Raw genomic sequence first — 13082 nt, forward strand, 5'->3', positions numbered from 1 at the left:
TCTTATGGCACACCTAACTCATCCTGTACTGAGAATTATGGTTGTTTGAAGTTGACCCAAAACTCATACTTAACATACTTGCCAAATTTCATATTTTTATTCCTTCCAAAAATGGTTCTTTCGAATTCCATCTCTTTCAAATAGCGGGGGTGTTACAATGAGTTAGTACAAAAATGTACCAAGTATGATGGCAATGCATAATGTAGTAAAAATCATGCTAAAAAAGGCCTTTTCATGCTCATGCAAAAACCAAGTTAAAACCATAAGAGAAGGTTAGAAAACATCGTAGTAGTCATGGTCAAATGCAAGTAAAGCTCATATCATAACACTTGTGAGATACTTCTTTAAGTAACTTTAGTTCATCATTATATATGCTTGTGGGAAATTAGCCTTAACCGACATTGAGACCATGTGAGCTATAACATGGAATCCAGTGTCTTCCCCACACCAAAAAAAAGTGTTCTCATTTGCCAAGGCAAGAACCTTAACTTCTAGCTTACGTGGATTCACTAGCTAATGTCTATTTAGACAACCTATGTTGGCACATAATTTATGGGATAATGGGTAATTGCCACTTGTCCACTCGGTACTAAGCATAATTCCCACGGAATAGTCATCAATCATATTCATCTTATATTTTAAGGGCATGAGTAATCGCTTCTTACCTTATCATTTGGGTATATGGGTTTAATCACCTCTTGTCCCTTCTTATTAGAGGTCGTAGGTAATCGTCACTTGCCTCATCATTAGAATAGCAACTTAACTTTGATTCATTTTAGGTGAGAAGACCTTTCAACCTTAGAATGCTTTATGTGAGAAAGCCTTTCACATTCATGCATTGACTAATTATGTGAGAAATCCTTTCACAACAATTAACAACAACAATCAACATTTATACTTTACTCTCAAAACAACTTACATCATATTTCATCAATCTCATAAGAACATGCATATCTTCATAAACTTCTTCTTTCATGGCTAAAAACCCACATTATCATCATAGCTTAGAAAACATGGGGGTATGTATGGGTTCATGGGTATTTGTAACATCTCGCAACTAGAAAGAACTAGAAAGAAGTTTAAAATCTAGAAATAGTCATTTTTGGAAAGTATAAAGAAATCTGGAAAATTTCAAGTAAGTTAAAGAGAGTTTCTGGTCAACTTCAAACTACCATAAATCCTAACTCAGTATTATTTAGGTGTAGTACGAGATATGGTTGGAAAACTCTTGGAATGATCTTTTCAATGCCACCGAGTTTGCGCGATTCTGAGTTTATATGAGTAAGTTATGCCCTTTAGAAGTTAGACTATTAGATTAAGGAAAGTCTAATCCGGGTTTTGGAAGGGTAAACTAGTCTTTTCCTTACTAATTTGCCTATTTCTTTTATAGGAATTAATTGGGGTAAAACAAAACTTTATTTAGTTTAGAAAATTAGAATTTACGCTAGGGCTTGGAGAGGAGAAGAAAGAAGAAAAAAGAGGAGAGAAATCAAGAAATCGCCAAGAACGTTCAAGCTTTGCGAGTGAAATTCGTCGGGGGTGATCCCTACAAGGTATATGAGATCACATAGTGTTGGGTTAGTTCACCCACACGCTAACTTGTTTCAATTCAGCAAAATTTGAGTCGTTTGAATGTTAAGAAAGTGAAGTTTTTGAAGAACATTGTTGAATTCTTATTGGTTGATTGTTGAATGTCTAGTGTTGATTTGATTCGTGTTTCCGGCTTGTTTTTTGAGTTAAAATCTATTGGGTATTGAGGGTAATAATGATCCTAAGTGTTTGGGGAAAGAACTATGGAAGTTTAGAGGGTTTAGAGATGAAAAATGAAGGAGAAAAGTCGGAATTTTCTGGGGAAAAGGGTGGGGCGTTGCGCTAGCCAGCGCGCCCCAAAAGAATCTCTGAAGTTTACCCCTTGGGGTGCCACGCCAGCCAGTGCGCCCTAACTTGTCCTCTGAAGTTTGGGGCTTGGCTTCCCACGCCTCTCTGAACGCCAAGGACGCCAGTTCGTCCCATTCTTCCCCCATCTTTTCGTACTAGTTTCTAAGTGATGTACCTATGTTTCCTAGTTGATTCTAACACTCTAAGGTACATCTAAACATCATGAAATCATCCATAAACATGAGATCATGAACCTTGAATCCATAATCCAATTCAAGGAAAGTTAAGATCAAAGTCAAAGAAGTCAAGAGTCAAGTCTAGAAGTTAAGAAGCAAGTCAAAACAAAGTTTCCTAAAGTTTTCAAGAGTCTTTAACAATGTTTTAAATTCATTTTAAGACTCAAGTTTTCAAGTTAAGCAAAGAGTAAAGAGTTGAGTTCATTTCTCAAAAAGTTATTATGGAACTAAGTATTCCTAAAAAAGTTTATAAATGTTTTCACATTTGAATAAGAAAAGGGAACATCAATTCCAATAAATCCTTTGGGCTAAGCTTTGAGTAATTATCTCAAACTAAAGAAAGAGTTATGTTTTTAAACATATGAGCTAAGTATATTTTTGGCAGTAGTATTGAGCACCGCTATGGGGATGCGAGATCATATTAACTCTAGTTTCCATAAACCATGTAGCCATCATGGGTATTAATGGGTCATACTTTTTAGATGATCACATAAGTTAAGCTAGTGGATCCACTAAGTTAAGTAAGTTCTATATGACGGCAAAGTATAGGACCGTTCTGGCAGCGTGTCAAAAGACGTTGTATCACCACTTAGGCTCATAGTGGTGGTTGCCGGTTAGAGAAACTCCCACCTAAACTATATTGCTTTGTATATGAGTAAAATTGAGTTTGTTATTCCATTTTCTTTAATGAACTAAGTTGCTTTTACTATTTTATAAAGCTTTTCATATAATGCATATATTTCATTGCTTTATTCTGAGTTAAGTTTATTCATGAGTTGAGAAGAGCCAAGGTAAGTGTTTTCTTCAGATTTCTTTCAAGCCTATAACTTGTTTTAGCATTCAAACTCACATACTCGTACATTTAATGTACTGATGCCAGTTGGCCTGCATCTTCTTATGATGCAGACACAGGTAACTAGGATCAACATCCAGCGCCTCGTTGATCCAGCTTGAGCATTCAGAGTCTGTTGGTGAGCCTCCTTGTATTTCGAAAGACTCTTTTATTTACTTTCTAGTCTTTCAGATGTTAGGATGATCGGGGGTCCTGTCCCGACATCCTTCTTTGTTTTAGAGGCTTCGTAGACAGTTAGTAGTCAGACGTCTTTACATTACCATTTCATATGTTAAGACTTGAGTTGCCATTTTGGCCAAGTTGAATGTTGACCATTAAACATTCTGAGTTATTTCACTAAAGTTATTTGAGTAAGTTCATTTGATTATAGTAAAATGTTTAGAGTCTTCTGCTAAGTCAGTAAGCCAGGCCAAAGGTTTACTTGGGGCCATCAATGGTCTTCGAGTGCCAGTCCCGCCCAGGGTGTAGGCTCGGGGCGTGACAATATTCATCTTAAAACCATTGAATTATCTCAATTCATGCTTATTACTTCATAAATCAATCAAATAAATCAATATTGAAAGGAACCCATAACATAGAAGAAAACCCTAACTCCAATTGAAAATTTCTAACTTCAAAATTGGGAAATTTAGAAACTCTATAGAGGGAAGGGCTCCATAGATGAAAACTATTATACCTTAATACTCAAAGCCCTTAAGCAATTGGTGAATTGGAGACTTGATCTTGAACCCTAGGTTGACTCTTTCTTTTTCTTCTAAAGATAAATATTTTGGAGAGGATGAACTTGTTCTATATTTTGGGTAAATTGAAAGAATGAATTGAATGGGTAATTTTGGGGGTAAAAACCTTTATATATGGGTTCTAATAGAGGGCAAAACGACCGGGTATTGAAATAAAATAATTAGGGAAGATACCAAGAAACCCATTAAAAATAACTGTCGACCTCCATCGACGGTAATGACCTACGGTCCGTGGTTCCACCTATGGACCGTCCTGATCGACCGTCGATGGGTTTAGAGACTTATTCTCTGGGCCTTTGAACAATGGAACCCACTTACGGTCTGTGGGTCTCGACTTTTTGACCCTAAAATTTCTCTAAGTTTGGGACTCACCTACAAGACCTACCTACGGCTCGTAGATAGGACGACAGACCGTCCTGGTGAATCGTCACTAAGTACTGGGACTTTCAAGATTTGGAAAACTAGGACTGACCAACCACGGGCCTACCTATGGTCCATGAGTCAGAACACAGACCGTTGATGGCGTCCATCGGTACTGACACCAAATATTTTTCTGAAAAACTGAAATTTTCTACTCTTTTGAATCTGAGGTGTTACAAGAAGGAATGAAATCCCCAAACTATCTAGATAGGAAATAAAGGTACATTGTAATTGAAATCATCACTTTTCTTAGTTTTTTGTTGAAGAATGATATGAAGCACCAACAAGGCTTCCCTTTAATCTTAACATTGTTAAACTATTGTACATGTCTGATATTTTGCTGGTGGAATCTTATAAGCTCTCATATGTTCTTTGCTTGATAAAAAGCTTCCCATATTCGGACTATCTCAAAATGCAGGTTTGTAGTTCTTTAACTCTTTTCTTTCTTATTTAGTGGTTATTTGTCATACTTTTTGGATCCTCAATAATCTGAGAATTGACTTCTTGTTATCTTTCTTAAGATTTCGATGAAGATGATAGTGATTATGAAAAATCCTTTGAACTCAAAAATTTGTCAAACATGATATTTAACTACCTTGGAGAAGTTAAACTAGGAAACTTTACGGGAAGAACGCCTGAGATGCAACTTATCAACCTTATTTAGCCAACTTCCCGGTGTTGGAGAGAATGTTAATCGATGGACAATTTCTAGATTAGAAACCTCTTGACACAAGATTCGAATTCTTCATTGAGATCTCAAAGCTTTCGTGTGCATCACCTACAACAGAAATTGTCTACATAGATTTAAGTTGATCTCGATCTCTTGCTTAGAAGTTTAAGTTGAAAAACGAGAAAGAAACGTTGATGTAGTATTATAACTCTTTGTTGTGCCTTGCTGTAACGGCTATTTCAGAACATGAGCATTTCTTGAATGGATGTTTTGATTAGTTTGTTGTCATTACATGTTTAAGGATTTCTACGTTTACTGCCGGCTCATAAATGAGTTATTGAAGATTTTTTGGGAGGTTTTAGAAGATGTTAAAGGCAAGACGTTGAAGTTTATTAGTGAAGTTGTGGAGAAACATGATAAGTTGCGCATATATATATATATACACCCTCGTCATATCTAATAAATGGTGCATATATACCTTCGTTGTCTAACAAATGTTGCATATTACCCTTTTCATTAACAAATCTATTTTTATTGAATTAAAAAAAATATTCTTAAACTGTTTTTATTAAATTTCCAAAAATGCCACACGACTTTAAAACAATCATCTCACTCGTTTTTTTTAAAACCCTTTTCGACCCCACTCAACTAAAAGAAATAAATCCCTCTTTTGATTTGGGTTGGGTTTGGACCAGAACATCCCTCTTTTGATTTGGGGCGGTTTGGGGCCAATTCGGGTGATGATTCAGGTAGGAACAAGAAAAAACTGATAATTCAGAAGTGTTTTGATAATTAGCGGGTGGCAGTTCAAGTAGGAAAAGTAAATACATAATAGTTCTGATAGAAAACTTTCAAAAGAATGACATCCCATATGTGTTTTTGACTATTTTTAATTTAAATAAATAAGAATGCTCCAATGTACAAATCATTTCTTAATGCCAATAAATGAAAAGAACAATGACAATAAAGTCTTAACTATTATAATATGTAAAATAGATAAAAAAGATGGCAACTACCGAATTTGCCAAAAAAAAAACCCTACGAACTCTAAACCCTACGAACGCGAATACCTCAAATACCGTCTATGGCCACGCCGGCCGGCGGTCAGCCCCCCACTGGGGTTGGTCTGCCCACCATAAACAACCCTACCACCACCACTAACAATCTTGATTATGCTGCTGCAGTTCATAATTCAATTGGCCCACAGGTGGCGGAGCCTATAGATATTAAACCTATTATTTTTTTGCATGGGGAGCCAACGATTACATGGACAAAAAAGGAATTTGAGAAGTTAACAGTGAGACAAAATCTCCAATATGCTGTGGTAGCTAAATTTTCCTATGGACGTCCTGATCTATATGAATTGAGGAAGGCAATTCCGATCCAATTGGAAATTAAAGGACCATGTAATATTGGTTTCTTAGAGGAGAGGCACATACTGATTAGATTATCATTACTAGAGGATTATGCAACTTTGATGTCTAAAGCTTGGGAACTCAGAGTAAGGAATAGGTATTTCCCCTTAAGATTCTTAAAGTGGGATCCGTGGTTCAACCCAGAGGAGGAAACAACCATTGCCATTGCATGGATTTCGTTCCCCGGATTGCCAACTAATTTGTTCGATAAAGAATCCCTTTTTTCTTTGGCAACAGCTGTGGGGAAACCTCTAGTGATTGACAAAGCCACTAATAACCAAACCAGACCTAGTTGTGCGAGGGTTAAGGTGGAAGTTGATTTGCTAAAAGAACTACCAAAAAGAATTCAAATCAATTGTATAGAAGAGGAGACGGGAACAGTCAAATCAAAATGGCAAAAAATCCACTATGATTATCTTCCGAGATACTGCACACACTGTAAACTTCAAGGACATGATTTACAGGGATGCTGGATATTACACCCTGAGCATAGGCCAAAGAGAGAAGAAAAGCAGGAAGATAAGAAGCTAAATGACAAAGGAAAAGAAAAAGAGGAGGAGGACAAAGGGAAACAGATACCAAACGTGAATGGAGTGTTTAAGAATGGGAAGTTGATTCATGAAAATTGGAACGTGGTTCAGAATAAAAATAACAAGAATAAGTTGCAGCATGACCTAAACCAGAAAGAATATGATACCCAGCAAAATCACAACAACAAGAATAAGGATCACAAAGATAATAAAGGTGACAAAGGAACGGCTATCACTAATAAATTTGAGACTTTAGTGCATCTCACAGATGATGAGCAAGATGGAGCAGAGAAAAATGTGGAAAGATCAACAAGTGATAGCAACCTTAAAGGTGAAGATAAGACTAAACAATGGGTAGAAGCAACTTTTGGCAAAAGTCATACTGCAGCAAAGATAGCCAACAGTCAAAGTGAAGATAACAATAACCAGAATAGCAAAAATATAGAAGATGAAGTAACCCAGAATACCGACAATATGGGGAAACAAAAGATACAGGAAGAAGACATAATACAAGAAAAGCAACAGAATACAGAGGAAACAATAGTTAGTGAGGCTACAAAAGACGATTTGCATATAATTGAAAAGGTGCCTGCAGATTCAGGCAGCCCACAAGTTGTGCTCACCCCCCAAAAATCACCAAATAATAGCTATCCAGCAACACAAGGAAATCAGGACCCTGCAAATTCAACAGAAACAGCTACATCAGTAGTGGCAGACACACATCAGGGTAATCAAGACAATAGCATAGAAACTCAAAGCAAAGACAGAGAGATAGATAGAATAGAGGAGAACAGTAGTCAGATAGGGGCAGAGAATCAGAATATAATAACAAATAAGACAGAAAGTCAACCACAAGGAGAGCATAAAAATGAAGTTCACATTGGAGATGATGATGAATTGGAGAACAGTGCAGTAGCAAATCAAGACAACAACAAAGGAGATCTATCTCCTAGACAAATAGCAAAAACAAAGAAAGAAAAGAAAAATGCTAAAGGAAGAGATAAAAGTGTACCTCCAAAGGCAACGGGAGGTATACTAACAAGGAAAGCTCATGCCAACACTATCTCTCAATGAATTGCTCACTTATATGGAATATAAGGTCGGTTAATTCACAACAGGCCTTTGAAAGGGTAGTAATGATGAATAGGCAAAAACATTTTAACTTCATAGCCTTGATGGAACCTTTTCAACATTATAGACACATTGACATGTATAAATTATGGTTAAATATGGAAACAACTTGTCATAACTTAAATGGCAAAATTTGGTTATTTGTGGAGGATAGATTTCAGATGGAAGTACAGATGGACACAGAACAGTTACTATCATTCAAACTCACAGATATTGATGATGGACAAGAAATACATGTGACACTAGTATATGCTAGCACAGATAGACGTACTAGAATAACTCTATGGGATGATCTATATACCATTGCAGCAACTATGACTAACCCATGGTTAGTAGGTGGAGATTTCAATGTGATAATTGATGATATGGAAAAGTATGGGGGATTGCCAGTACAATTTAATGAAACTGAAGACTTTATTCACTGTATCAATATTTGCCAGTTAACAGACTTGGGTTTCAAAAGAAGTATGTACACATGGTGGAATGGTAGATCAGATGCAGCCTGCATATTTAAAAGACTTGACAGATGCTTGGGTAATCAAGCTTTGCAGAATTTATTTCCTAATTTAGAAGTGGAGCATCTTATCAAACAGGGTTCAGATCACTCTCCTCTAGTTATAACAAGTGGAGCAGATAGAAATCCAATCAAGAAAGCATTTAGATTTCTAAACTTTTGGGTGGAACATGAAGCTTTTCAGAAAGTTGTAGCAGAGAACTGGCAAGAAGATCATAGTACTGACCCTTTCTTTAACTTTCACAGTAAACAGAAAAGGGTGAGTAAGGCACTATCTAAATGGAGTAAGGACTCATATGGAGACATATTCAGACAGATAGATACTTTGACAGAAGTGGTACAGATCCATGAGCAAGAATTTGAGAATCATCCTACAAACACTAATAGAGAAAGACTACAGAAGGTGCAGGCTGATTTAATCAATTATATGCAGTAGAGGAAAAGTTTTGGAAACAAAAAGCGGGAATGCAATGGTTTGTGAATGGGGATAGAAACACAAATTTTTTCCATGCACATGTTAATGGAAAAAGAAGAAAATTGCAAATAAAAAAGAATCCAAGATGATAGAGGAGAATGGTTAGATAGAGAAGAAGACATAGCGCAGGAGGCAATCAGATTCTACACAAAACAATTTACAGAGGAAAGACTTCCAAGTGACTTTGACATGTTGCAGTATATACCTAAGATGGTATCAGAAGAACAAAATATTGTAATTAATGAACTACCAGAGGAGGAGGAAGTTAAGAATGCTGTATTTGGACTAAATGCAGAGAGTGCTGGAGGACCAGATGGATACACTGGTAAATTCTATCAGACTTGCTGGGGTATAATTGCAAAGGACATGACGAAGATGGTGAAATCTTTCTTTTGTGGGCATGAGTTGCCTAGGTACATCACATGTACGAATCTGACACTAATTCCAAAGAAAAAAGAAATCACCACTTTCTCAGATATGAGGCCTATCAGTCTAAGCAACTTCACCAGCAAAGTGTTTTCTAGAATCATCCATGATAGGTTGACTAAGCTACTGCCAACATTAATATCACCACAACAATCAGGCTTTGTTAAAGGCAGAAGTATTGTAGAAAACATCTTACTAGTTCAAGAGATAGTTCAATGATATTAGAGTAAGGGTAAGCCTGCTAATGTTTTATCAAATTAGACATGGCAAAAGCTTATGACAGAGTATCTTGGAATATTTTTGACTAAAGTGCTCAGAAAAAATAGGTTTTGGGGAGATCCTAATAGATATGATTTATAGAATTGTATCCCAATAACTGGTACTTAATACTAGTTAATGGACAACCTCAAGGGTTCTTTAAGTTCCACAAGGGGAGTAAACAGGGTGATCCCTTATCACCAACTTTATTTATACTGGCTACAGAATTTTTTTAGAGCTCTTAATGCACTTCATTGTAAGGAGGGTACAAGGAGTATGGAATGCCAAAGTGGAGTCCATATGTGAACCATTTAGCTTATGCAGATGATACTATCATATTTGCATAGCAGATAAATATTCTTTAGAGCTGATAATGAACACCCTTGCAAGAGTATGAAAAGGTAAGTGGACAACTGATTAACAAAGCAAAAAGTGCGGTCTTCATGCATCATCACACCCCCAAGTTCTAGTGGATCAGGTATATTCGTGACAAAAATTCCAAGGAAAGATTTTCCTTTCACCTATTTGGGCGTACCAATGTATTATAGCAGAGGCAAATATTTTCTACAAAGAACTTTGGATAAAGTCCAAAACAGATTAAGTTCCTGGACTGGAAAACTCTTATCTATAGGAGGAAGGACAACTTTGATAAAATGTGTCCTACAGAGTATGCCTATTCATTTATTATCAGCATGTGACCCTCCAGCTGGAGTCATAGCCCAACTACACAGAATGTTTGCTAAATTCTTCTGGAGCAACTCATTGGAAACTCTAGTAAACACTGGGCCACTTGGACAACATTATGTCATCCATATGAAGAAGGAGGAGTGGGTTTCAGGAGTCTTCAGATATATCTAAAGCATTGTTGCAAAGCTATGGTGGAACATGAGAACTAGAGAATCATTGTGGAAAATTATAATGAGCAATAAATATTTGAAGAAACACCATGCAGTGGTAGTACAACTAAGACAAGCACAATATATCTGGAAGAAAATGATCAAAGCAGAGAAGAAGTAGAACCTGAAATCTGGTGGTCAATTAAGCAAGGTAATTCTAATTTTTGGCTAGATAACTGACAGGTTTGGGTGCTCTGTATAAATTATTCCCCCAGAATTTGAGTACGATCAAACATCATTCTAGTCAAAGAAGTGGCAGAAGAAGGACATTGGGATGAACAAACTTTAAAAGAATTACTTCCTCAAGATTTGGCTGATCACATTTACAAAGAATCAGTCCACCCAAGGACACTGAAGAGTTTGATAGACCTTACTGGAAATTGGAATCTAGGGGAAATTCACAGTAAGTACTGCATTCCAGAAAGTAAGACAAAAGCAGGAAATTAACAAGGTGTACAACCTCATGTGGATCAAAGGTATGCCTATCAAAAATCTTTTTTCATGTGGAAATTGTGGAAATCCAAACTACCCCTAGATGATACATTGAAGAAGTGGGGAATTCAATTCCCTTCAAGATGCTATTGTTGTGAAAATCCTAAAATAGAAGACACTACTCATGTATTTCTACACTCCCCGTAGCTCAAATGGTATGGAATCACTTCTGTGGGCCAGTAGGAATAACGTGAAGAACATGCAGCTATCCCAATTATTAATCGATGGTGGGAGATCGATGCACATCACCAGATTAAGTATATATTTCAGGCTGTCCCTTCTATCATAGTTGGGAATTGTGGAAAGGAGAAACACAATAAGACAGGGGAAAAAATCTCAGTAAGAAGGTGATCTATCAAATTATGCATACATTGATTCAATTCATGAAAACTAGGAGGAGAAATGCATGTACATCCATACAAATGGAGCAATGGTGGTAGAGGCTATTCACAACTATAATCCAACAGTAAAGGTAACTAGAGTTATTTGGAGACCACCAATACTGGTTGAATTAAAGTCAACACTGATGGAGCATCAAAAGGAAATCCAGAAGAAGTTCCTGGGTTTTTGTGTGAGAAATAATAAAGGGATTCATACAAGCTCAGGCTAAGGAGATTGATAACCTCTAATTACTAATACAAAGCAAAACAATAGCGGCAACCCAATAAAACAAAGCAAAAATGACACTCTTAATGCTTTAAAGTACATAAAACAAGCACAACTGACAAGGTGATTATAGAAACTGTTCTCTATACTTAAAAACATTGTGGAAAGAGTGTGGAAAGTACCATGGAAGTAGTGAATATTCTGGAGGAAATATGGAGCTCATGCAAAGGAAAAACATGGTTATATCACACATTTTAGAGAAGGAACAAACTAGCCGATTACCTAGCTAACCTAGCCTAGAGAAAGGGACATTCAGGTGAACTGTTTCCAAGAATTAGAATCTCAAGGCAACAGATAGTGAACAGTGATAAACTAGTGGTACCTATACTAAGAATCAGACAATGCAGAAAATAAACATATTAGAAGCAGAGGAGGTGCATCAAAGGAAATTTGTTCCTCATTTTCAAATCCTCAGGGAGGTGAATTATGAGGACTGATTTTCTAATAATTGCTCAATTTTCAGTACCAAGGAAAAAAAACATATAAAATGGGCAAAAAGTACAACAATAAGACATGTACATACAACAAGTACAAATGGTGAGCCACACAGTAAACACAAAAAGCAAGACAACTCAAATAGAAGGGGCAACACTGACCAAATTGAGGATTGAGCAGTGGTGGATCAACAATCTACTTTTCATAAATCAATGGAAATCAGTAAAATCCCATAGAGAGCTCAACCAACAGTCACAGGGATACGATATATAACCAAACAAACAGAGTTCAGAACAACTGCAATTAACAAAAAATCAATGAGACCAATAAAAATGAGAGGAATGAAGGACATACCTTGGTGGCAGGATCTCGACATCAAGTTAGAAATGGTCCTTACCAGGACAAAATCGGTACGGAGATGACTGACCATGAAGTGCCTGGATAGTTCCAATTTCAAATTTCATTTTAGTGCTTTTAGAAATAGAATTTATTTGGTTTGTTTTTTTATTTTATTTATTTTTGTAGGGTCAATTTTGATCCATCTTTTGAACATTAGCCTAATGGGCATGTAATTAATAAATGGCCTGATAACCAAAACATGTTTTAAAAAAATGATTGTAAGAAGGATGAGTTCCTGACTTTGGAGCAAGGTGGTATGTCCCATGCTTTGTCTAGATATGCTACGCAATTGATGACTACTGAGGAAGAGAGGATCCGTCTATTCGTTAAGGGGCTGAACTCTGAGCTATAAGTATTGTCTGTGCACATGACTTCTGCAGGGAAAGGTTTAACGATGTAACAGATTTTGTGAAGAATGTGGAAGGGGTGAGACACGATGGGCAGGCTAAGGCGTTCGCTAAGAAAGCTAAGAGCACATGTACCTGTCACGATTCCGACACAAGAGGTTCAGGGAAGCCGACACTTACAGCCCGGCCAATTCAGTCTGCTATGCCCTCTTTTAGAAGTAATTTCTCTAGAACTCCATCTCAGAATTTTATTCAGGATAGCCAGGGAGCTGCACCTTCGGCGGGCAGCAGGCCATATCTT

General features: G+C 36.8%; 2 protein-coding genes across 2 annotated transcripts in view; both read left to right on the plus strand.

Moving 5' to 3' along the window:
* LOC125839291 (uncharacterized) overlaps positions 1-7512 on the plus strand; it is a 44285-nt gene extending 36773 nt beyond the window's left edge. Inside the window, exon 7 of the mRNA XM_049518270.1 lies at positions 7499-7512. The gene's annotated coding sequence lies outside the window, so the exon portion shown is untranslated. The remainder of the gene's footprint in view (positions 1-7498) is intronic.
* Positions 5882-7816, plus strand: LOC125839197 (uncharacterized). The gene has a single exon (XM_049518170.1). The coding sequence runs from the start codon at positions 5882-5884 to the stop codon at positions 7814-7816; it is 1935 nt and encodes a 644-aa protein (XP_049374127.1).
* Positions 7817-13082: the final 5266 nt, after the last annotated feature.

The sequence above is a fragment of the Solanum verrucosum genome, unplaced genomic scaffold (assembly GCF_900185275.1).
Source record: "Solanum verrucosum unplaced genomic scaffold, falcon-dt-bn FXZP01000170.1, whole genome shotgun sequence".
Lineage (NCBI taxonomy): Eukaryota > Viridiplantae > Streptophyta > Magnoliopsida > Solanales > Solanaceae > Solanum > Solanum verrucosum.

Excerpts from the sequence above, each read along its gene's own strand:
- LOC125839197 (XM_049518170.1), top strand. The coding sequence starts at position 5,882 with ATGGCCACGCCGGCCGGCGGTCAGCCCCCCACTGGGGTTGGTCTGCCC.